This window comes from Sciurus vulgaris (genome assembly GCF_902686455.1).
Source record: "Sciurus vulgaris genome assembly, chromosome: 1".
NCBI lineage: Eukaryota > Metazoa > Chordata > Mammalia > Rodentia > Sciuridae > Sciurus > Sciurus vulgaris.
The window spans coordinates 168,849,336-168,875,304 of record NC_136461.1 but is presented as its reverse complement, the minus strand read 5'-3'; the positions used below and the strand labels follow the sequence as shown (position 1 = coordinate 168,875,304).

The window sequence follows — 25,969 nt, the reverse complement described above, 5'->3', positions numbered from 1 at the left end:
TCCTCTGCTTATTAGTGATATTTATGTTCAGTGTAGAAAAATTTTAAAAATAAAAAGATGAAGTAAATCAGGATCATCTATAATCCCTAAAGAATTATTAGATTGTAGTGAAACGAATACATCTTTTTTTTCCTCATTTTTTAATTTAATTTTTTGGCAATCCAGTGTTATAACAAGCAACAGTGCTGCTTTATAGGCCATTTGGAAAATTTATGTCACATCTTAAAGTTGGTTAATCACGACATGTCTCACGGTGAAAGTTATTTCTATAAAATATGAAGCCTCAAGGAGAAAAGGTAAAATTATATTGAACAGAAGACAATGTGAACAGAGTTTGGATTCTTATTTGGTCTCTTTTGGAGTATTAAGTGATTTTTTTTTCTTCAGGTGTATTGCACAGGTCATAACAAAATTCAGAGCACCAAAGAGATAGCTGGGTGTGATCTTTGAAAGACCATGAACATTCTTGGGCTTTTTTTTTTTTTTTTTTTTTTTACTTGAGAAATCTCATATATTTGCAGCTTTGAGTAAGAATGACTAATTTTTTTTAACCTGACATTTGCTAAAATGTATCTTTCACGCCCATATAATAAGAGTGAAAACTATTTTAAAAACCAAACCCAAACAAAATAATCCCCAAAGCTGAAATGACACATTGACTATCTTTTAAGATTTAAGACTCTGAAGAAAGTTATAATAGCAGTTAAATGAAATTGCAGAGAGCTCCTTGGGGGATGTTGGCTTACACGTTGCTATCGATGGGGGATCACAAAGCTTCTGGAAGACCAGGCTGTTCCACACAGTGGGGAACTGGCCTATAGGGAGGCCATTTTAATAGGCTTGCAACTGGATATCATCCAGTGATTCTTACTGGCTTGAAAAGATATGGTTTTAAGACTGGCGACTAATCACTTTCATCTGTGGTTTGTTCACAGGAGTTTGAGTTGAGAAGAGCGGGATGACTCCAGCCCTCCTTCGCTCTCTGTGTCTTCTCATCCTTTATTTGGTAAGGGAAGAGGGTGTTCTTCTCTACTTATTTACTGGAATATTTTCTGTCATCCTTCTACCCCATACTAGGGAAAGAATGGTTATAATCGCTTCAAAAGGCATCCTATCAAAATCAAATTGCTATAGAATGGACATAGTGTTCTGATGTCCGTTTCCAGTGAAGTGGTTACAATCATATCTGTGCTTTATCTAGAGGAGGCACTTTCTCCTCAGCTTCTAAAAACCGTGGGCAAGGTCTAAAACAAATCTGTCCTTTGTGTGTAGACATGCAGCTTAGGGAAGGAAAGAAATTAGAGCGACACGTGTCTGAATTGACATTCCTTAGTCTTGGCTTTTTTTTTTTTTTTTTTTTTTTTTTTTACTTTGACCATGAAAACTCATCACCCCATTACCAAAAAATATCAAGAAAATCATTCCCTCTACTTTCAACTCCTCTTTTCTCTGTATTTTTCTTTTCTCTTCTAACAGATGTTTTGGGGTTCTCTGGTTCATTTGTCCTCGTGCTAATCTATGGACTGATCGGTGTTTAGAGCTTGGAGCTGGATGGGGGTTAGGGTCCCAGGCTTTGACCTTGGGGAGATAGTGGGAGCCATCCTTGTTTTTACCCATGAGGCTCCTGAGGTTCACAAAGTTTGCCCAAAAGTTTGTTGTATTATGAAGCAAGGTTTTAGGGACACATCTGCTTTTTCCTTAGAAAGAAGCTTCTAGATCAACACACCTCAAATCTTGCTTCCTTTCCTCTAGGAGTCCAAAATTATATGCTAAGTTTGAAGTCCCAGAAGGTCCCCTAGAGCTCATACAATTCAACATCTTCCTGGAGTCAGAGTCCAACTTGCCAAACCATCAGAACTTCCTCCCGGGGTGAAAAATGCCCCTCAAACTTTGAGCCATGCTCCAGGCTCGTCCCAGAAGCGTATAAGGGCCGGGACAAACATCCCCGTTGGGCCTCACCATCCTTCCTACTCTCTCAAATGACCTTAGGGTGGTGATAAAATCAGTCCTGGGTTCAAACTTGTCGCTACCACTTTTCACGGGGAGGAACTTGAGTGAATTATGTAGGACTTGGACCTCAGTTTTCTGCCCTTTGAAATGGCTCTAATGACAGTACTTACCTTGTGGGATATTACTGAAATTAAATAAAAGGCATTTATAAAGCTCTTGGGTCAGTGACTCACACAGTCTAAGCACTCAATAAATATTAGCTGTTAGGATCACTAGAGCATTAAATGTTCAGTGTCTACATCCATATGGACCCTGACCTCCATGGAGGGACTGTTTAGTGATCTTTGCAGCAAATTCAGCACCTAGCACAGTACCAGAAACAGTAGAAATACGCGATTACGGGCTGATATTTGGAAGCAACAATGAGATTCAAGAAAGAAGATTCTAAACCCGTTCTTGGCTATTAGTGGGCTCATTCACTTCTTGTCTGAGAAGGGGACATGTGTTTTTCTTGCTGGATGAAGGTGTCCTTTCACCACTTTCCACCACACCATCCTTCCCAGTTCTCCTGGTGTGGCTTGATGACTCATAGTGCGCATATGCACTTTGAAATCTTTATCGCCCCAATAGTCATATTAATGGGCAGGAAGAAAGATTTGTTGCTCCGATACAAGGATGCGACTTTGAACCCTGGAACTGTGACCTGGCCCTCTTTTCCTGTGAGTGAGCCTGCTTGTCCCCACAGGGAAATGCAGCCTTGATGGCGAGGTTTACTAGCCAAGGTAATTTCACTGGTGTGAGCAGCTGAAGGGCTGGCTGCTGGCTGGGGTGCTGTTGAACAGGTCTCCACGGAGAGCATGCCTGCATGCTGGAGTGACCAGGGTGGCAGCTGGACATCAGTACCCAGTTCTTGTGCCTTCACCTCTAGAGTCGTCAATGATATTGAAGAAGATGTGGAGAAGCAGTAGAAAGAAGGTCAAGCTCCCACAGGAAGAAAACTTAGTGAGAACGAAATGGCTAGAAGTCTGTAAAGTTACTAAAAATGCTTTTAGTTACAAGTAACAGGACATATGACTTTAGAACTTCTAGAATAAATAGGGATTTGTTTTCCTCAGGTAATAAGAAGCCTGAAGTGGTCAGTCCAGGGTGGTGTAGGTGCAGCACTTCCATAAAGTTATAGGTGACTCAGGCTTCTTTCTCCTTCTCCCCTCTCTTTTGGTCTGGTCGGTGCCCTCATGGTTCATGGTGGCTGCCCTGGCTGTAGATGTGAGGTCCACTGAATCAGCAGGAACCATAGGGAGGGGTGACGTCGGCCACATCTGTCCCCACTCTGTGAGGAGTGTAAAATACAGACATCCCTCTTTTTTCATGAACCAGAAGTGGGTGACTTGACCCCCCACTGGCTGTGAGGGAGCCTGGGAGAGACCCAACTTGACTTCCAGTTGGTGGAATACAGCAAAGGAGAGGGGTTGGTAATGGCCAAGGATAGCAAACCCAAGGATCTGCCACAACTCAGATCAAGTTTCAAAGCCTTCTGTGTTTTTGTGTGTTACCTTTTTATCGGATGACTAGTAGCAACGAGTCAAGATTCAGCAAACCGAGGGAGGTACGTAGGACTTTTCCCCATCACTCATGAACTGGTTGTTTTAGGTTATCCTTGGTGGGCAGCAATTTCCACAATGAGCGCGCGTGCGCTCCCTGAAGAAGTAGAAAACGTGTTCTCTTCCTCCCACCTGGTTCTTCCTACCTTTTTTGGTTTTGCTTGACGAACTTTAAAAATCGACTTGTCATTCATTCTTCTGATTCTAACCTAACCTATGTCCTATTTCCACCAAAAATGGGAGATACCAAGAGCCACCCAGGAAGGAGGGGAGGCCAGCCTCCCATATGGGATGCCCAGTCCCTGGTGCTGGAGGGCACCCCCTCCGCCTGGGGGATGGATGGCTCTGCTTCCTCCACGCACCTGCTGCACTCTGCCTGGCATCTCCCTTCAGTGCGCCATCCTGGCGAGGAGTGACAGGGCTGGCAGGGCTGCCCCTGAGTGCTCCCGACTCTCCAGGTGGGAGTCACACCTTCCTGCACGTTGTCATTGCAGCTGCCCTTCCGTTCAGGCTGTCTAGGCTGCTTTTGTGTCCTCTGGTGGGCAGAGGCCCATAGGGGCTGAGAGAGCCTGCCCCAGGGTTACAGGTTTCAGTTCTGCTTCTAGCCACGAACTGGGCAAATTGCTTCTCTCCCTCTTAGATTCATCACCTGTAAAAACAGAGGTAGTGGTGGAGTCTACTCTGGAACAGTAAATCCTGTCACCAGGATTAAATGTACCTAGGACAGAGCCCCACGTGTACTCACTTTGTAAATACGAACTCTTATTGTCACAACTGGTTGGGATTTGGGTAGATTGCAGAGGCTGCATGGCCTTCAGGTTTAAGGTTTTTGGGTTTCAGAACAATTGTGGGGGTCACTGCTTGCTGTAAATATTTTGTGATTTTATTTTATTCTTCTAAATGAATATAAGGTACAATCAAATGTTAAAGTAGTAAGCTTTTCTTAGTGTCAGTACAATTTCAGATGCAAATTGGACTAAAATTAACTTTGTGCCAAGCAAGCCTGGGCTTCACACATCTACCTATTGTTTTCCTCCCTTATTGATTCATTTGGCCTTGAGGTGACTCTACACTGGGACTCTACCATGCATGTCCTCATAAAATAGCAGGGGTAGAGAGAGGTGTTTTAAGAAGCTGGTATAAACCCCTGTAGAATTTAGTAGGCTGAGCAGCATTGCGAGAGACCCTGAAGTTTGGCTCAGGCATATCTATCCACCATTTACACGTATCCCTCTGGGTTCAACTTCTCTCACCTTCATCTTTAACGTGGGGTGTTAATATTCTTCCCTTGGGCAACTACTCAGCGGGTTAAACAGGAAGAGGAATTCAAAGCTCACAGCAAACTGCTTTGACATGGTGGTCCCTTAGCCAGTGTTGGATTGTTTTCTGCCTGTTTCCATCAGTTCACATTATTTTCATCTGTGATAGAGTCCTACATTTCATATTACTGCTTCTGGAATCCCTAATAAATTCAGCAGGTGACACCCGTATGTATGTACTTTCATCATAGATGCTGATTTTCTGTCTTTGTTAACAGACAACTGGATATGGCCAAGATGGGAAGTTTAGTGGACCCCTGAAGCCCATGACATTTCCTATTTTTGAAGGTCAAGAGCCGAGTCAAGTCATATACCAGGTAAAGTCTTCCCCCACGGCTGTCATTTTGTTTTCTCATGTTCCCTCAGGGGATTTTTTTCTCTCCCTTCTCTACTTACAGTACAGCAGGAAATAAAAATAGAGGCATGACACATCTCATCAGGAATGGTTTCCGAGGCTTAATTAAACCCATGAGTGGCTGCAGTCTCGTATGAGTCGTACCCGACTTCCTCAGTCATCTCTGGGGTCAGTGCTCTGTCCCTCCTGCCCAGAGCTTGGTATCTGGGGCTCTGCCTCTCCCTTGCAGTGGGAGGGGCACTAGCCTCTAGAAAGGACCTTTTCTACCCAGGGAGCTCCCTGCCTGGGGCATTGGAGGGTAGGGCCTCTGTGTGTGGCCAAAGGCGGGCACCAAGTGAAGGAAGGACTGGCAGAAGGCCATGTGATGGGAAGGAAAGAGCCGGGAGGAGGGGATGGGGCTTCAGAGATGGGAAGGCCCTGCCCCCTGAGGTGCTGAGGGATTCCCTCCAAAGGAAAGTGCTTGCATCAAGGTCGTGTTCAGAAAAGCCCCTCGGGCTCCAAAGGGACTTGGGGAACTGGTTAGGAGTCTCTTGCAAGGTCTCTCACAAGAGCTGATTCTTCATTTACTTGCTTTCTCTGACCTGCCAGAGAGCACTTGGTCATCTGTTCTCTGGCATTTTTTATTCATTTGTGTATTATGTTTCATAGGCTGGTAAAAACTTGGTGTGCTAGGCCAACATTCACTTTCTTTGATTACCCATGAATGGAGGGCCTGCTGTGTACCAGGCACTCCGCCAGGTGCTGGGGATACCAACACTACCCTGGCCCATTGAGCTCACCAGGTGGAAGGTGAAAAGTGACAAGTAAATAAACGCATGCACCAAAGATTTCCACAGGGGTCTGGCAGGTGGTCAAAGTGCCGATGAAGAAAGAGGGACTGATCTTTATTTCTTTCTTTGTCTTATTTTTGGTACCAGGGATGGAACCCAGGTGCACTCGACCACTGAGTTACAACCCCAGCCCTATTTTGTATTTTATTTAGAGACAGGGTCTCACTGAGTTGCTTAGCACCTTGGTTTTGCTGAGGCTGACTTTGAACTCATGATCCTCCTGCCTCAGCCTCCTGAGCCACTGGGATTACAGATGTGCACCATTGGGTCTGGCTGAGTTTTATTTTTTAAACTGACCATTGTATATATTTAATATCATACACAACATGGTTTTTGAAATCCATAGGCATTGTGGAATAGAGCTAATTAAATACAGCTAATTAAAATGTATCCAATTCTTATTTATATTTGTAATAAAAACACTCAAAAGGTAAGAGTGACCAGTTTTAACTGAGGAAGGTGGTGGGTAAATAGACAGGTTTCCTCAAGCCTTGGACTGAGTAGTGAAAGATGAGCAGGTGTTCAGGAACAGGAGGCAGGCCCTGAGTACAGCAGGGGAAAAGGACAGAGGTGTGCATTTAGCAAGAAAGTGACAGATGACAGGTGGTGCAGGGTTGAGGGTGGGGGGCAGGCGTGTCAGGTCAGCACACCTGCTGAGGTCCGCACTGGCTGGACTGATCTCCGTGTGGGTGCTGCGTGCTACTAAAGGTTTCAGGCTGAGGACTCTAAATAGATTTGTGCTTGTGCAAGCTTATCTGGATCACAGTGAACACAGGTTGAGGCGGGTGAGCCTGGAGGTAGGGAGGGCCTTAGGGGGCTATTTGCAATAGTCCAGTGAGGGGTGATGGGACCTCGTGTAATTAAGGGCAAAGGGGTGCTGTGGTCTGAATGTCCCCTCAAATTCATATGTTGAAACCTGGCTGCCCCTGCATTAGTATTAAGACTTGGGACCTTAGAAGGTCAGGGTGCAGAGCCATCATGAGTATGATCAGTGCCCTTATAAAAAAAGGTCCAAGGGAGCCCGTTTGCCCTTTCTGCCATGTGAGGACTCACAGAGGTGTCATCTATGAGGAACAGGCCTAGTGGCACAGGCCTGCTGGTAACTGGACATTGGAATTCCCAGCCTCCAGAACTGGGGGCAATAAATTTCTATTATATTTAAGTTACCCACTCTAAGATATGTTATAGCCGCTCTAATGGAGTATGATGGAGATGGGAAGGAAGGAAGACAGGAGCTATGTGAAGGACGCCATATGTACTGGAGTTGGTCACTGGCGCCTGAGGTGAAGGGATGGGGTGTTTCGGATACCTCCTAGGTCTCTGGCTTGCTTGACTGGGTAGTTATTGGTGTAGTGTTGTGTGTGCAAGAAAGGGAGAGGGAGGGAACGGAGGGAGAAGAGCAAAAGGTTTATGGAGAAGGCAGCCAGGTGGTCTGGAGATGTAGACTGGAGAGTCCTGGTCAAGTGCTCGAACTTGAGGCAAAAGCCCATCCATTGTGAGTTATCTCAGTCGCCTGTTGGGGTCAGTCAAATGCTAAATGAAGCTATTTGGAGATGTGAAAAACAAGAACCCACCAACCCACAGCAATAACCAAAACGTGAGGATAAAGCCCCAACTGTACATGGGAAATTAGTCTCTGATCCTCATCTTCAGTATATGAGACAATGTATGAGGGAACAGTATTCTGAGAGTACATTGAAAGGGGATAGGCTCAATTCAGCTCCAGACAATTTCCACAAGTCAGAATTAAGGTACTGACATTCCAGATTTAACAATTTTTCTACAAAAGTCAGAAGTTTTGATATTTATGTAAAATTCTCTGGTTTAGAAATTCTAGCACAGTTTAAAAAAATCATTGTACAAGCTAAATCATACAAATCATCATAAACATTTGTGGTCCAGAGAATCTGACTATTTCTGTGACCTCATTATGAAAGGACTCAGTGGCAAAATAAAGTAGGCTCACACTCCACTGAATGGAATAGGATTGCCCATAGATTCAGTCTCCGACTTACATTCAGAACTGTACACTGTTTGATAGGATCATACCAGAGTGGTTGAGGATACCAGCAGTAAAAATCATTCCTTAGGTTGCTCCACTTCTGTCTTGTTCTTTTTCTATTAGCCATGTTTTCAATGTGAATTCAAGTTGTACCCTGTATCAGAACTTTCTTTGACTAATATTCAAATGAATGGATATACCACATTTTGTGTGTTTATGTATTAACTGATGGACATTTGGATTGTTTTCACTTATGGATGTAATAAATAATGTTGCTGTGGACATTCATGTACAACTTTTGGAGACAACATGTTTTCTCTTGGTCACACACTCAGTGAAAGAGTTGGGGCATAATTCTGTGTTTAACTTTTTGAGGAACTACAAAACCGTTCTCTTAAGAAATGATCATTTATATTTCTACTGGCATTGTATGAAAGTTCCAATTTCTACACATTCTCAAATTGCCTTTATCTGCCTTTTTTATTATTGCTATCCAGATGTTCATGAAGTGATATGGCTTTGTAGTTTTGGACTGTATTTCCCTAATGACTAATGGTGTTCAGTGTCTCTTCATATGCTTACTGGTTCTCTATATATCTTCTTCAGTGAAATGTCTGTTCAAATCATTTGGCTATTTAGTTGTATCATTTTTTCTTCTTATGGTTGTAGGATTCTTTGTATTTTTTGATATCTGCATACAAGTCCTCCACTATCAGATATGTTTTGCAAATATTTTCTCACATTCTTAGTTTATTCTTTTTTCTTTACCGCCTCCTTCTCATCCTCTTCTTTTGTGTATTTCTGGGGACCAAACTCAGGTCCTTGAACATGCCAGGCAAGCCCTCTCCCTCTGAGACATACCTCCAACCCTATTTTGTCACTTTCTTGATCATGTCCTTTGAGAGCTTGTTTGGAGGGTCTAGCAGGGGAGCGCAGCTACTCGTATACCCTTGACGGAAGACCGGCCCTCCTCTATCGGGGAAGGTCGTCCTCCTCTTCGACCGAGCGCACAGCTTCGGGAGGGACACACATGGAACGGTGAGGGAGGAAGGGGACACCTGCCTAGCCAGCCAGATCAGCTGAATCAACCCTGGTGATCAATGGGGTGACAGATGTCGCAGCCAGATCGCCCTCACATCCTTGATCATGTCCTTTGAAACACAAATGCACTTAATTTTGATGCAATTACCCCCCTGTTTATAATTGTTGTTTGTGTTTTTGAGATCACATCTCAGAAAACTTTGCCTTGTTCAGGCCATGAAGTCTCATATATTCTCAGTGTTTTATAGTTTTACATTTAGGTCTTTGATGCATTTTTGACTAAGTTTTTGTGTATGGTGTGGGATAGGGGTCCAATTTCATTCTTTTGCATCAGTATATCCAATTGTTCCAGCACCTTTGGTTGAAAATACTATTCTTTTGCCGTTGATTATCTCACCACCCTCATTAGAAATCAGCCTACCACAAATGGAAAGTTTTGTTTCTGGATTCCCATTTATAAATGTATAGGTTTGTTTCTGGACTCCATTTATTGGATTGATCTATTTGTCTATCTTAAATACCACACTATCTTTATTCTAATTAGTTATACATGACAGTAGAATGTATTTTGACACATCATATATAAATGGAGTATAACTTCTTATTTTTCTGATCATATGTGATAGAATTACACGGGTTATGTAATCTTAAATGCAAATAGGGTAATAATGTGCAATTCATTTTATAATCATTCCTACCTCCATATCCTCTTCTCTCTCTTCACTACCCTCTGTCTAATCCAAAATACCTTTATTCTTCCCTAGCCCCACTCCACTCCTGCATTATGGATTAACATCTGTATATCAGAGAAAACTTCAGGCTTTGGGTCTTTGGAATTGGCTTATTTCACTTAGCATGACATTCTCCAGTTTCATCCATTTTACCAGCAAATATCATAATTTCATTCTTCTTTAAGGCTGAGTAATATTCCATTGTGTGTGTGTGTGTGTGTGTGTGTGTGTGTGTGTGTGTATGTATATATATATATATATCTCACAATTTCTTTATCTGTTCATTTGTTGAAGGGCATCTGGATTGGTTCCATAGTTTAGCTATTGTGAATTGAGCTGCTATAAATATTGATGTGGCTGCATCACATTAGTATGCTGATTTTAGGTTCTTTGGGTATAAACTGAGGAGTGGGATAACTGGGTCAAATGGTGGTTCCATTTCAAGTTTTCTGAGGAATCTCCATTCAGCTTTTCATAGAAATAAGACCCTATCTTGAACTATAGCTTTGTATTACATGTTGAAATCAGGTAGTGCTGAGTACTACAACTTTGTTTTTTTATCTTCAAGATTATTTTGGCTATTCTGGGTCCTTGCATTTCTATATGAATTTTAGGATCAACCTGTCAATTCTACAAACAAAGCTGACCTGGGGATTCAATAAATCCCTTGGGTAGTATTGCCATCTTAACAGCATTAAATTTTGCAATCTATCAACATGAGATGTATTCCATTTGATTAGATCTTTTAATTTTTCAACAAGGTTTTGTTATTTTCATTTTACAAGCCTTGGCTTTCATTAAATTGATTCTGATGTTACTCTTTGATTCTATGTTAAATGACATTTAACAAGTATCATTGTTAGGTTGCTCTTTGCTAGTTTGTAGAGATATAATTGATTTATATATTGATCTTTTATCTTATACCCTTACAGAACTTATAGGACTTGTTTATTAGCTGTAAGAGATTGGTTTTTTTTTTTGTTGCTTTTATTCCTTAGGATTTTCCATATATAAGATCATGTCTTCTGTGAATAGAAAGTTATATTTTTTCTTTTCAATATGGATGCATTTTCTTTCGTTTTTTGCTAATTTCTCCGCTGGAACCTCCAGCACAATGTTAAATTGGCATGGAAAGATTGAACGTTCTTGCTAGTTCTTGATCTTATGGCGTTCAGTCTTTCATCATTAAGTATAATGTTAAACATGGAGTTTTTAATTAAATTTTTAAACATGGAGTTTTCTTAGATATATCCCCTACCTTTTATTCCTAGTATATTGTGTATTGAGTATTTTTTATCATTAAAGAATGTTGGATTTTACCAAATGATTTCCTGCCTCTTTGGAGATATTCATGTGGGTTTTGTCCTTTAGTCTATCAATAGGAAGAATTATATTAACTAATTTTCATATACTGAGCCAGCCATCCACCTGGTTATGATATATAATCCTTCTTCATGCTGCTGGATTCAGTTTGCTAGAATTTAATGAAAATTTTTGGTGTCTACATTAAGGAAAGAACATTTCAGACCAGCATCCCCAGTGAACACAGGTACAAAAATTCTTAACAAAAGTCTGGCAAATTTCGTACAGAAACATATTAAAAAGAGTGCACCATGATCAAGTGGGGTTCATCCCAAGGATGCAAGGTTGGTTCAACATATGGAAATCAATAAACATAATACATCACATCAACAGGCTTAAAGACAAGAATCACATGATTATCTCAATAGATGTAGAAAAAGCATTTGACAAAATACAGCACCGCTTTATGTTTGAAAAACTAGGGAAAGTAGGAACAAACCTTAACATTGTAAATGCTGTATATGTCAAACCCAAGGCCAATGTCATTCTAAATGGAGAAAAGTTGAAAGCATTCCTTCTAGAAACTGGAACAAGACAGGGATGTCTTCTTTTACCATTTCTATTCAACATAGTCCTGGAAACTCTAGCCAGAGCAATTAGATGAAAGAAAATGCTACCAAATAGGAAAAGAAGAACTCAAACTATCCCTATTTGCTGACAACATGACTATATATTTAGAAGACCCAAAAAACTCCACTAGAAAACTTCTAGAATTCACAAATGAATCCAGCAAAATAGCAGGATATAAAATTAACCCCCATAAATCAATTGCATTCCTATACATCAGTGATGAATCAACTGAAAGAGAAATTAGGAAAACTCCCCTGTTCACTGTAGCCTAAAAAAAAAAAAAAAAAAAAAACAATTGGGAATCAATCTAACATAAGAGGCTGAAAGACCTCTACAAAGAAAACTACAGAACATTAAGAATGAAATTGAAGAAGACCTTAGAGGATGGAAAGATCTCCCATGTTCTTGGATAGACAGAATTAATATTGCCAGAATGGCCATACTGCCAAAAATGCTATGCAAATTTAATGCAATTCCTATTAAGGTTCTGACATTCTTCATAGAAGTAGAAAAAGCAGTCATGAAATTAATTTGGAAAAATAAGAGGCCCAGAAGAGCCAAAGCTATCCCCAATAAGAAAAGTGAAGCAGGAGGCATCACAATGCCAGACCTTAAATGATACTACAGAGCTATAGTAACAAAAACGGCATGGTTTTGGCACCAACATGGACATGAAGACCAATGGAATAGAATGAAAGGCACAGAGACAAACCCCATAAATATAGTTATCTCATGCTAGACAAAGTTGCCATAAACATTCATTGGAGAAAAGATAACCTCTTCAACAAATGGTACTGGGAAAACTGGAAATCCATATGTAACAAAATGAAATTAGACCCCTATCTCTCACCCTGCACCAAACTCAATTCAATGTGGATCAAGGACCTAGGCAAGACCCTGAGCCTACTAGAAGTAAAAGTAGATCTAAATCTCCATCATGTCACCTTAGGAACTGACTTCCTCAACAAGACTTCTAAAGTTGCAAGAAGTAAAATCAATAATCAATAAAAGGGATGGTGTCAAACTAAAAAGCTTTCTTTACAGCAAAGGAAACAATCAGGAACATGAAAAGAGAGTCTACAGAATGGGAGAAAATCTTTGCCACTTGCACTGCAGATAGAGTATTACTCTCTGGGATATATAAAGAACTCAAAAAACTTAACACTAATAAAACAAATAGCCCAATCAATAAATGGGCTAAGGAACTGAGCAGACACTTCACAGAATAAAAAAAAATCCAATAAAGATGAAAAAATGTTCATCATCTCTTGCAACTAGAGAAATGTAAATCAAAACTGCTTTAAGATTTCACCTCACTCTAATCAGAATGGCAGTTATCAAAAATACAAGCAATAGTGAGTATTGGTGAGGATGTGGGCGAAGAGGTACACTCATACATTGTTGATGGGATGGCAAATTGGTGCAACCACTCTGAAAAGCAGTGTGGAGATTCCTCAGAAAACTTGGAATGGAACCACCATTTGACCCTGCTATCCTACTCCTCAGCATATACCCAAAGGACTTAAAATCAGCATACTACAGTGACACAGCCACATCAATGTTTAGAGCAGCTCAATTCACAACAGCTAAGCTGTGGAACCAGCCTAGATACTCTTCAACAGATAAATGGATAAAGAAACTGGTATATATACACAATGGAATATTACTCAGCCATAAAGAGAAATGAATTTATGGTATTTGCCAGTAAATGGATGAAACCAAATAAGCAAGTAAGCGAAATAAGCCAATCCCCAAAACCAAAGACCATGTTCTTTCTGATGAAGATGCTGGCTTACAATAGGCTGGTGGGAAAGAGGAGTAGAGGTTCATTGGATTGAATGGGGGTGTCGGGGAAAGGGAGTGGGGATGGGAATAGGAAAGTAGTAGAATGAACTGGATATAATATTCCTATGTCCATATATGAATACATGACCAGTGTAACTCCACATCATGGATAACCATATGTATGATATGTCAAAGTATGTTCTACTGTCATGTATAACTAAAAGGAACAAATTAAAAAATAAAAAATTTAGTGTTCATAAGAAGTACTGAAGTTTTCTTGGGTTGTCTTTTTCTGGTTTGGGTATTAGGATAATACTGGACTGAGTTAGGAAAGATTTCTTTTCTAGTTTGAGGAGGATTTGTGAAGGTTTAGTGTTACTTTTTTACTTGTTAGGTATGATTCACCAGTGAAGCCTTCTGATTTGGTCTTTTCATTGTGAAAAATTTTGATTACTAATTCATCTTCTTGTAGTTCCAATCATTAAAACTCATTTCATCTAAATTTTCTAATACATAGAGAAATGATTGCTCATAGTATTCTCTCAAATGAGTTTTTATGTCTGTGAAGTTGGAGGGCTATGCCCTCTTACATTCCTGTTTTATTTTTTCTAGATCAGAAAAGCTGAGAAACGGTCATTTTTGTTGATCTTTTCAAAGAATCAACTTTCCCCTCTTCCTTTGCTCTCATAGTCTTCATTTTGTTATTTTTTATTCATTGTGTTGGGGTTGATCCTTCTTTTTTTATGTAAAAAGGAAAATATTGATTTATTTTTTCTTTTTAGATGTAAGCATAGATTTCTTTATATTGCTGTCTGCATCCTATAAGTTTTGGGATGCTGGCTCTTTTTATTTTCATTTTAATTTATCTCAAAGTGTTTTCATTGTATTTCTTCTTTGACCTATTGATTATTAGAACATAATATTCCCACATATTTGCAAATTTCCCAAATTTCATTCTATTATTGATATCTGATTTCTTTACATGTGTAAGAGAGAACATACTTTGTATGACTTCAATCCTTTTAAATTTGAGACTTGTTTGTGGTCTAGCATAAGATCTACTCTGGAGAATATATAATTAACCTTTATTGGATCGAGTATTCTGTAGGTGTCTCTTAGCTTCCAGATGTCTTATAGTTTGTCTTCCATTTCTTGTTTTTTTAATTCTATATATTATTGAAAATGAAATTTTGAAATCATCAATGATTACTCTTGAATCAACTGTCTTTCATGTATTTTGGGGTCTGTGGTTAGGCACCTTATGTTTATAATCATGTTTTTCTGGTATATTGACCCTGTGTCATTGAAATACATTTTTTTCTTCACATCTTTTTACTGGGGCCTTCTAGGTGTACATAATGGTGGGACTTGTTGTTATGTATTAGTACATGCACACACTATCACAATTTCATTTGACCAACATCACACTCCCCAACACTTTCCCCTTAAATATCATTTTGTCTTAAATCTATTTTGTCTGATAATTCTGTAGCTTAATTTTATCCTCATTTTGAAGACTAGTTTTGTTGGCTGTATCACTTCCTTGGCAGTCTTCCTCTTCAAGCACTTAGAATGTGTCACTGCTCTGTCTTCTTGCCTTAATGGGCAGCCGGCTGTTAATGTTATTGAGGAAACGCTGGGGTGCCTCTGTGCACATTAGAGATTTTTCCTGCTGCTTTCAATATTTTCTTTCAAATGTTTGATTATGATGTGTCTAGGATTGGGTCTCTTTCGGTTTATCCTAGTTGGCGTTCATTGAACTTCTTGGATGTGTAGATTAGTGTTTTCTCCAAATGCAGAAAGTTTTCCATCATTCTGTCTTCCACTAATCTTTTTCTCCTTTTATGTTTCCTTTCCTCCTAGGACCCTTACTAAGCACGTGCGTTTGCTCAATGGTGTCCTGCTCACCTCCAGGGCTCTATTAAATTTATTCTTTTGTCTTTCTGTGTTTTAGGGTTGATAATCTCAATCTATTCAAGTTGATGGATTCTTTCACTAGCTCAAATTTGCTTTTAAACCCCCACAAATGAAATTTTCATTTCAGTGAATGTACTGGTTATCTCCAGAACTTTTATTTTTTTTTAAAAGAAAATTTCTCTATCTTATTAACATTTGGTGAGACATTGCTTACATGCTTTCTTTTTAATGCTCTTAATGGTACAATATAGCTAAATGTAATAGTTGGGTTCATTTTGACATAATCATACACGTATGAAATTTAATTTGCTCCATTTCAGTCCCAAAGTCCTCCTCTCTCCATCCCCTCTTCCCTCACCTTTTCTTTATTCCCTTTCCTTTACTCAATTGGCCTTTCTTCTATTCATTTATCTGTTTATTTGTAATTGGTGCTTTATAGATATGCATAGAGGAGGAATTCACTGTGGTATATACACACATGTACATAGCATGATTTTGTCAAGTTCATTCCTCATTTCCATCCCTCCTCCCTCCTCTTCCGTCCCTCCTCCTACTCTGCTGTCCTCCTTCTGTCCTTATGATATCCAATCCTCATCCACCCCCAACACTGCCTTTCCGCCTTACTTTGCTCCATCTTCCACAAATGAGAGAAAACATTCAACCCTTCTGATTTTCAGAGTCTTGCTTATTTCAATTAACATCATTCTCTATTTCCATCCATTTACTAGCAACTGCCATAATTTCATTCTTACTTATGACTGAGTAAAAATCCATTATGTGTATATTGTACATCATATTTTCTTATTGAAGGGCACCTGAGCTGGTTCCATAACTTGACTATTGTGCATTGTACTACTAAAAACATTAAGGTGGCTGTATCTCTATAGTATTTTGCTATTTTGGTTCTTTTGGGTAAATACCAAGGAATGGGATGACTGGGTCACATGGTGCTTCCATTCCTAGTTTTTTGGAAGAATCTCCATATTGCTTTCCAGAGTGGTTGTACTAATTTGCAGTCCCACTAACAATGCATGGGTGTACCTTTTCTCCCACATCTTTGCCAGCATTTATTATTTATGTTCTTGATGATTGCCTTTCTAATGGAGTGAGATGAAATCTCAATGTAGTTTTGGTGTGCGTTTCCCTGATGGCTGGGAAGTTGAACATTTTTTCATATGTTTGATAATTTGTGTTTCTTTTTTGTTTTTGAGAAGTGCCTGTTGAGTTCTTTTGCTCATATACTGCCTGGGTTATTATTTTTTTATTTTTTTTGTGTGTGTTAAGCTTTTTGAGTTCTTCATATATTCTGGACATTAATCACCTGTCGGGGAGGAGCTGGTACGGATTTTCTCCAATTCTCTAGGCTGTCTTCACACTCTTAATCATTTCTTTGCTGTGCAGAAGTTTTAAACTTGAAGCCATCCCACTTGATCCTTGTTTTTTTTTTTTTTTTTTTTTTTTTTTTTTTTTGCAGTGCTGGTGATCAAACCCAGGGCCTTGTGCTTACAAGGCAAGCACTCTACCGACTGAGCTATCTCCCCAGCCCCCCTTGGTTTTACTTTTTTGAGCTTTAGGGGTCTTATTCAGGAAGTCACTACCTATGGCAATATGTTGGAGTGTTGACACTGTGCTTTCTTCCAGAAATTGTAGGGTTTCTGGTCTAATTCTGAAGTCTTTAATCCATTTTGATTTGACTTTTGTGCAGAGTGAGAAAGAGGGATCCAATTTCATTTTTCTACATGTAAATATTTGGTTTTTCCAGCACATTTGTTAAAAAGGCCATCTTTTCTCCTACATTGGCACCTTTGTCCAATATCAGATACCTGTAACTATGTGGATTTGCCTGTGTCTTCTGTTCTGTTGGTCTTCATGTCTACTTTGATGCCAATACTGTACTGTTTTTGTTACTATAGCTCTGTGTAATTATTTGAGATCAGATATTGTGAGACATCCAGTATCACTATTCTTGCTCAAGATTTCTTTGGCTATTATTGGTTTTGTGTATTTCCAAATAAATTTCTAGTTCTATGAAGAATGTCATTGGTATTTTGATGGAAATTGCACTGGATCTGTATGATGCTTCTTGGTACTATGGTCATTTTGACAATATTAATTCTGCCTATTCAAGAACATGGGTGGTCTTTCCAAATTTTTAAAGGTGGTCTTCAATTTCTTTCTTCAGTGTTCTAAAGTTTTCATCAAAGAGGTCTTTCACCTTCTTAGATTAATTCCCAAGTATTTTTTTAATGTTAATGTGAATAGGATAGATTTCCTGATTTCTTTCTCTGCAGAATGACTATTAGTGTACAGGAAATTTATTAGTTTATGAATGTTGATACTGTGTACTGCTACTTTGCTGAATTTATCAGCTCACGAAGTTTTCTGGTGGAGATTTTTTGAGTCTTCTACATACAGGATCATGTCCTCAGTGGATAATTTGACTTCATATCCCTTTGATTTTCTTCTCTTGCCTGATTGCTCTGGCTAGAGTTTCCAGAACTATATTGAGTATGAGTGGTGAGAGTGGACATCCTTGTGTTGTTCCTGATTTTAGAGGAAATGCTTTCATATTTTTTAGGTTCAATATGATGTTGGCTTTGGATTTGTCTCACATAGCCTTAATAATGTTGAGGTAAATTCCTTTCACCCTCCCTAATGTCTCCAGCACTTCTAACATGAATGGATTATAACAAAAACCTTGTCTGCATCTACTGAGATGATTCCATGCTTCTTGTCCTTAATTCTCTTTCTGTGGTGAGTTACATTTATCCATTTGCATATGTTGAACAATCTTGCATCCCTGGGATGAAATCCACTTGATCATGGTGTCCTGTCTTCTTGATGTGTTTTGAATCTGGTTTGCTGAAATTTTATTAGGATTTTTGCATCGATGTTCACCAGGGATATTGATCTGTAGTTGTTTTCATGCTTTTTCTTTTGGTTATTTAGAGTTTTTTTTTTTTTTTTTTTAAGTTTTTTACCTATTTAAAATAAATGATTTAAATGTTTATTTAATAAATTCAACATCTGGGTTTTCTCAGGGACTCTTTATAGATTTTTTTTTATCTCTTGTATATAGACTTACTTTCTTGTTTATTTATATGTCTCATAATCGTTTGTTGAAAATTGGACATTTTAAATAGTTTAATGGAGCAACTCTAGAAATTATATCCCTTCTTTTTACAGAGTTTATTGTTATCCTTGTTTAGTGTCTTTGCTAAACAAATTCTGTGACATCTGTATTCTTTGCCATGTGTGGACACTGAAGTCAGTTATCATGGCATCAAGTTAATGACCAGAGAGAGATTACCTTAGGTGCCTCCAACCAATCTGTCTCTAACCTTTACCAAGGGCCACATGAACACGTTGGGCACACCTTCAACAGTAGGCCAGCAGTTTACAACTCTGCCTTACCCTTAACATCCTGCTGGTGCAGAGCCTCAAAGTCAGCCAAAGGTGAGGGAAAGGGCCTTCTCAGGACCTCCCTGGACCTGTTCACAGTCCTACTTGTGAATGTGACCTTCTAGATTCCTAGGAATAGATCAGAGATTTTCAGTTTCCTATGGATATCTTTCCTCCCAGCTTTTCCCTTAAATTTTTTTTTTAGTTGATTTCTTACTGGCTTCAATTGTTATCACTGCATCAGGTAGCTACAGTGTTAAACAATAGCTGATGATTCTTTTCAACAAATGCCCCTGGGGGAAAAATTGCAGTGAGTAAGCTCTGAGTCAGGTCAAATAAAGACAGGCCCCGTGAGTCAGTGTTTCCGGGAGATGCCTGACAGGTGAGATAATGAAGTTCTCTGCTGGGTTTCTGGGAAGCTCCAAGCCCCGTCTGCCTGCTTCGTGGTACTGTAGTTGTGACATTGGGCACTTCAGATTTTAGGAAAGCACAAAAGGGTTAGGCAGGCAAAATACCACAAAGCTCGGTTCTTACTGATATTCAGGAGGGTTGGTTTTTTTCTTATAAACATGCCTTGGATTTCACAAGCATTTGGTTATTTCCTGTGGTTCTGAGAAAGTTGATATTTATCATATTTGCCAATGTGCCCACTGCTTTTATGGAGGAGTGGTTTTGTGCCAGTCTTTATACCACCTCTTGCATTGATGTCTGGATTTTTTTCTTCAAACACAAATTCAACACTTTTATCTATTAATTATATATAATATCAATAAGAAGATATGCACAAAAATCTCTTTACCCATAGTATCACTCACCTAACACATCAAGCATTTTTGTATTTAAAAAAAAATCCATTTTTTTACCCATGGACACAAATATATTTGGAATTATTACAGGACAGCCTGGATTTACCCTTATATTCTTTTGTTATTTTACATCATGTCGTTGTTTCTTATGTGTCTTCATAATGAACCTCTTAATGACTGTTATTCTATCAATTTTGTTAGTGTAATTTTATTATTATTTTTCTTAGCATTTAGAGTTTTTGACCTTATCAGTATCATAAATGGTGCTTCTTATACTATTCTTATTATCATATAGAATTTATCTTAAGGAATTTTTGAAAACAGTAAAGTTCACTATCAGAAGCTACAAACATTTTATGCTTCAAGTTATTTCCAATAGCATTTATTGTGAATTATATTTCCATCAATGTGCTTCTTTATATCCTTATTAACACTGGTGTGATTATTTTAAAATTTATTAATAAAACATAAAATATATTTGAAATTATTAAAGAGGGTGAAAAACTTTTATGTTTTCTCAATTTTAATGTAAAATTTCTATTTTTCTGGTCTTAAAAGGTTGTATAGCGATTTCATGAATAGTAGCTGTTTTTTTAACTTCTGAAAAAGAAGAGAGGACCCTGTAGCATAGTATTAAGTTGAAGCCTCCTATGAATTTCCCTCTGAATATCAACATTTTTCTTAATCTTTGTCATAAGTTTAGGAGTACTAAGTGACATCCTACTCTAATAATAAAGCTACCTTTAAAATGTTTCTTAGATGTTGGTAATATTATAGCTTTCAGATATTCCAAGAAAAATCTCCTTTAACACCATTAATGTTAAAAATTAATAAAATAATTTAATAATTATTTTAATAAATTAATAATTATCAATAATTTGAATTATTTATTAATAATTAAAATATTATTAAAGACTTGTCAATGTATTGAGTTATATATTATTTTCTGAGGAAAATATATTTTGAATTGTTACATAATTAATGCACGAAGTTTTAGACCATTAAGGACTAAGGATTTCTTAGTGATTGTATGAATGAAAAGTCAGCTTTAAATAGGTGAATTTCTGCAAATTCCACAGCATTTTTTTTCTTATAAGTTAATTTTTTTTTTTTTTTTTTTTTTTTGCTTTCTCCAAGTTTAAGGCCAATCCTCCTGCTGTGAGTTTTGAACTAACTGGAGAAACAGACAACATATTTAAGATACAACCAGATGGACTTCTGTATTATGTCAGAGCACTGGACAGGGAAACAAGAGCTACTCACAATCTCCAGGTAAACGGAGACCAGGGGAAGAGACCTACCTCTAACCTCGGCAGCACCCTCATCCCTGCATCCGTGACAGCTCTCCTAACATTTTTTTCTTTTAAATTTGTTGATGGGCCTTTATTTTATTCATTTATTTATACGTGGTGCTGAGAATCAAACCCAGTGCCTCACACATGCTAGGCAAGTGCTCTACCACTGAGCCACAACCCCAGCCCTCTCCTAACATTAGTGGCATACCTTATGAACTGCATATGACCATTTTTTAAAAAGTCAATTACAGAGGGGCATGGCTTTTTGACCAGAGTAACTCAATGTACGCAGCTAAGACCCTCAAATGACCTATTCATTAGGGCCATGTTCAGGCACTGGGGCCAAAACCAAGCCAGTGTTGCACAGATGTCTACCTGCAGCTGTTGTGTGGGCCCTGCACTCACAACTTAGTCAGCATCCCTGCTGGGACAGAGCTCCTTTGACCTTAGAGAAAGCGGAAGGAGCCCAGAGTCTAAAAAGACCCTGAAATTTCTCTTTTCCCCATAGTTTTCAAAGTGGCTATCTGAATACCTCAGACAGAGAGTTAACTGTGGAAGAGAGCAAGCCAACAGCCTCCTCTGGCACCTTCTAAAATGAGCTCTGCTTTACAGGCCACCACTACAGCTCTGTAAGAAGACATCACACTTCATAGGCTCGAGGGTCAAAGTGTTCTCATTTCACCACCTGAAGTCATTTAGAACAGAAGTATGTCCAGTGCCCAGCCCACGCCACTGCTAGAAGGCTACCTCTGTGATTCACCAGGCTTAACTAATTGGACTTCTCTCAGCAGCTATCAGTTTGGGCTTTTGTGGGTTCTTCCTTTCCTATTTTCACCAGGTCATTGTAATTTCCTTCAAGTGATTTTTGGACATGTAATGTGATGCCTCACGAAGGCGGTTTTCATTTCCTCAAAATCAGATCGCAGCCCTGGATGCTCACGGAGCTACAGTGGAGGGCCCAGTCCCCATCACCATAGAAGTGAAGGACATCAACGACAATCGACCCATGTTTCTCCAGTCAAAGTATGAAGGCTCAGTGAGGCAGAACTCTCGTCCAGGTGAGAGGCAGGAGCCTAGAGATGTCTGTGGAAAGAGAGAAGGGGATCAGATACGGGGCATCTAATAGTCACAGCTATCGTTCGTGAAGAACTATCTTATTTAAATTCCACAGTGATCTTTTGGGAATTGTTTTATTTATCCCTATTGCTCTAGGCTAGGGTTTCTCATCTGTCCTTGGCACTATTGACATTTTGGGCCTGGTGAGTACATTTTCTAGGTCAGGGGCTATCCTGTGCATTTTAGGATGATTAGTAACATCTCTGACCTCTATCCCTGACCCTAAGCTGTGACAATAAAAATGTCTCTAGACATCGCCAAATGTGCCAGTGGTGTGAGTGGAAACACCGCTTTTTGGTAAACTTAAGACACTTTAGATTGAGTTCTAGAACACCCTAGAACAATCTGGAGAGGTGAGCCCACGCTCTCATATACTTGCAAGAACCTATGTGATCGTAGTCACTGCTGGTTCCCAGTTCCTTTTCTTCTCTTACCTCCATATCCCAGTGATGGTTCATTTTTTTTCTCTGTGCTCCATTGACCTTCTACCCTTCATTTGCACAAAAGCCCTTCATAGAGACATTAGTGTATACAGCAGGCACAGGAGAAGGAGAGCCACATTAAAACGAGGCACAAAATAAAAATGAACTTCCAAGTTCTCAGAAAGCCTCTTGGCCACACCTACCATCAACTCACCATCAAGCCTCCCTTTATGTTAATCTTTTCCTTTTCTCAGTCTTCAGTGCCTACAAGTAATAATTTAGAAAGCAAAGTTCCTTCAACTTTATTACATAGAGCAGTTTACAATCCCTATCCCTCCTCTCTGAGTTTGCATACCAAAGACTCACTCATAGACTGCCATTCAGAATTCTCCATGCCTTAACTTTTTTTTTTTTTTTTTCCCTCTTCAACAGTAAAATCTTCTAGAGAAGTGGTTCTCAAAGTTTTTGTTCCTGGGACTCCTATACTCCTGACATTTTTTTTGAAGGCTTAAATCCAGTCTGGTGTTCTGGTCAACACTTAGCAGCTGTTTTTCTGGGTTGCAAAACCCTGATTTGTGGCATTTGTCAATATTCAGGGTATAAAAACTCTCCTCGTGGTCTGTTGCTACCCATGATGTTGCTAATTGACTCACAAAATTTTTGACAGTTCAAAACTGGCTCTCACAAGGTGATTCCAGTATGTCACTGGTTATGTCTATCAATGTTTACTGTATTAGATATTTTTAAAAAATTTACTAAACAATTTAAAAGAACATTAAGGAACATTTTAATGAAAGCTATATTTTCAAGACAAAAGTTTAGTAAAGGCAGTGGCATTTTTTCATTCTGCAGATTTCTTGGATGGTTGGATTAACAAAGAACAATTGGGTCATTATAGCCGTTTCTACGCTTATTCTTTTGCCACCTGCTATTTTGGTTGAAGTAGTATGTACATGAAGAAGAATTAGTCTCACAAAGATATGTAGTTGGGAAAGAGATGAATATTATAGTATTTTCAGATAACTGTGAATGTTCTTTGGTAAGGTACTGAAACTTGAAGTAATGATTTCTCAAAGATTAGTTGCAGCTGGGCATAGTGGCACATGCCTGTCATCACAGTGACTCCAGAGGCTGAGGCAGGAGGATCACAAGTTTGTGGTCAGCCTCAGCAATTCAGCAAGGTCCTAAGCAACTTAGTGAGACCCTGTCTTAAAATTAAAAAAAAAAAAAAAAAAAGACTGGGGAGATAGGTCAGTGGTAAAGTTCCTCTGGGTTCAATCCCCGGTACCAAAAAGAAAAACAACAACAACAAAAAAATTAGTTGCAATGAAGAATCTGCAACTACATCAATAAGCTATTTTGTACTCCATACTCCCTTACATTAAAATCTATTAAAAGATCTTGTACTTTGATTGAATTTTTACACATGCATGATTTTTAATGCCACAGAATCCTTGAAGTAGACTTGGACTCCCAGAATTCCCTGACCCACGCTTTGAGAAACCTCTCCTAGGGGAAGAGAGCAGAATAAAAATTCATTTTCCCACTGATATGAGTTATGGCACCTTCCCCCATTTTGTCTCTGCTGCTTGGGAGGTAAAAATGGCTATGGTTGGTTTGGGGTTTCACTTATCTTTTCTGGGTATGTTTGTTCAACAGGAAAGCCCTTCATGTATGTCAATGCTACAGACTTGGATGACCCAGCCACTCCCAATGGCCAGCTTTTTTATCAAATTGTCATTCAGCTTCCCAACGTCAATGGTGTCATGTACTTTCAGATCAACAACAAAACAGGGGCAATATCACTTACCCGACAAGGTAAGTCAAAGGATGCTCGTGCAAGGCTGAGTCGGAGAAAGGGTCTGTCACCTTTGGAGACATCTCCTTTTCTCTTCTCCCCTATAGGATCTCAGGAACTGGATCCTGTTAAGAATCCTTCCTACAATCTGGTGGTCTCAGTGAAGGACATGGGAGGCCAGAGTGAGAATTCATTCAGTGATACTGCATCTGTGGACATTACGGTGAAGGAGAATATTTGGAAAGCACCAGAACCTGTGGAGGTTCTAGAAAATTCAACTGATCCTCATCCCCTCAAAATCACTCAGGTAGTGCCCAAGTGACGCCTAGAACAGCCTGCATAAATATCCTTGCTTTGTAGTGACCTACCTGCCCCCCTGGTCTCTATCAACACACGTATCATGTCACATAAAACAAATTAAATAGTCTCTGGTCCCAGGTCTCTAGAGTTTATCATCATGGGCAGAAAACTTTGGATTCAGATATAAATTTGAACTTTCAGAGAGAACTTCCTTCACCCTTGCTTTAAAAATATAGATACTGGGGCTATTTATTCTTTCCTGTCAGTAGTGTAGGAGATGGCTGCCTCAGAGCAGGTTGCATGCGGTACACACAACATGTACACGCATGTGGTTTGAATTTGGGGTTGCAGACATTTTTAGAAAGCTGGTGTTTAATCTTATGAAAAAGTCTTGACCCAATAGACTCATCTCATCTGAGGATGAGGGGCATAGACAGGACAGGCCAAAGGTCAGAGTCATAGCAGGCAACCTTTCTCCTGGGAGACTACCTGTTCTGTCTCCCGTTGGCTCTCTCTTCCACTCAAATGGTCCATGGTCCTCCTTCCTACCTCAGTGGAGAGTGTGCTTACCCTTGGGACCTCAGTTCCTAGAAATCCAGTCTGGATCCCACCAATATCCGATCTTTTCTGAAAGCCCAGGAGGTTCCAAGTCATGAAACCTGTAGGCTAGTAGGAGAGCCCTGGATATGAAAGCAGATGACTGAAACCAAGTTTTTTCTTTTTTAATTGTTTTTAGTTGTATATGGACACGATGCCTTTATTTACTTTTATGTGGTGCTGAGGATTGAACCCAGTGCCTCACATGTGCTAGGCAAGCCCTCTACCACTGAGCCACAACCCCAGTCCCTAAAACCAAAGTTCTTGTTCCTTTAATGATTAATCATAAACAAGTTGAACTCTTCAGAACCCTGATTTCTCATCAATAAAATGGGGATAATAACACCTCTTGGGGAATGTTGTAAAGATTCATTGAGGTAGTATTTGTAAAAGTTAATAAAAGATGTTAATGTTATAAAGAAGTGCTCATCTGTAGTTCCCTTAAGAATTTTTTTAATGAGACTATTGTTAAGGGACTGGAATATGATGGTCCATCCCATCATATCGATTATTTAATCTAAAAGGGACTTTTATTTATTAAATGCTGAATTAACTAATGTTAACCTCAGGGGGCAAAGAAAACCCCCCAAACAAATAAAACAAAAACAGAAAAACCAAAAGAGATTCTACTTTGCCAACTAAAAAAGCTTGCCAGCACTTACTACCAAGAGGATTTCAGATTTGGAGCCTGGCCTAAAGTCTTCCTGTTTATTATTTAAGTTATTCCCATAAGGATTCATAGTTGCTAAAAAGAACTCATGTACTTAGTT

At 39.1% G+C, this 25,969-nt stretch overlaps 2 protein-coding genes across 2 annotated transcripts in view; both read left to right on the top strand.

Moving 5' to 3' along the window:
• RAD54B (RAD54 homolog B) overlaps window positions 1-25,969 on the top strand; it is a 744,820-nt gene that overhangs the window by 291,620 nt on the left and 427,231 nt on the right. The window lies entirely within an intron of this gene.
• CDH17 (cadherin 17) overlaps window positions 1-25,969 on the top strand; it is a gene marked incomplete at its 3' end in the record, with an annotated part of 129,892 nt that overhangs the window by 48,453 nt on the left and 55,470 nt on the right. The window contains exons 2-7 of the mRNA XM_079116982.1: window positions 936-1,006; window positions 5,089-5,187; window positions 20,809-20,943; window positions 21,886-22,024; window positions 24,164-24,322; window positions 24,410-24,609. Coding sequence (XP_078973108.1) covers window positions 959-1,006; window positions 5,089-5,187; window positions 20,809-20,943; window positions 21,886-22,024; window positions 24,164-24,322; window positions 24,410-24,609 — 780 coding nt within the window. The 5' untranslated portion in view covers window positions 936-958. The remainder of the gene's footprint in view (window positions 1-935; window positions 1,007-5,088; window positions 5,188-20,808; window positions 20,944-21,885; window positions 22,025-24,163; window positions 24,323-24,409; window positions 24,610-25,969) is intronic.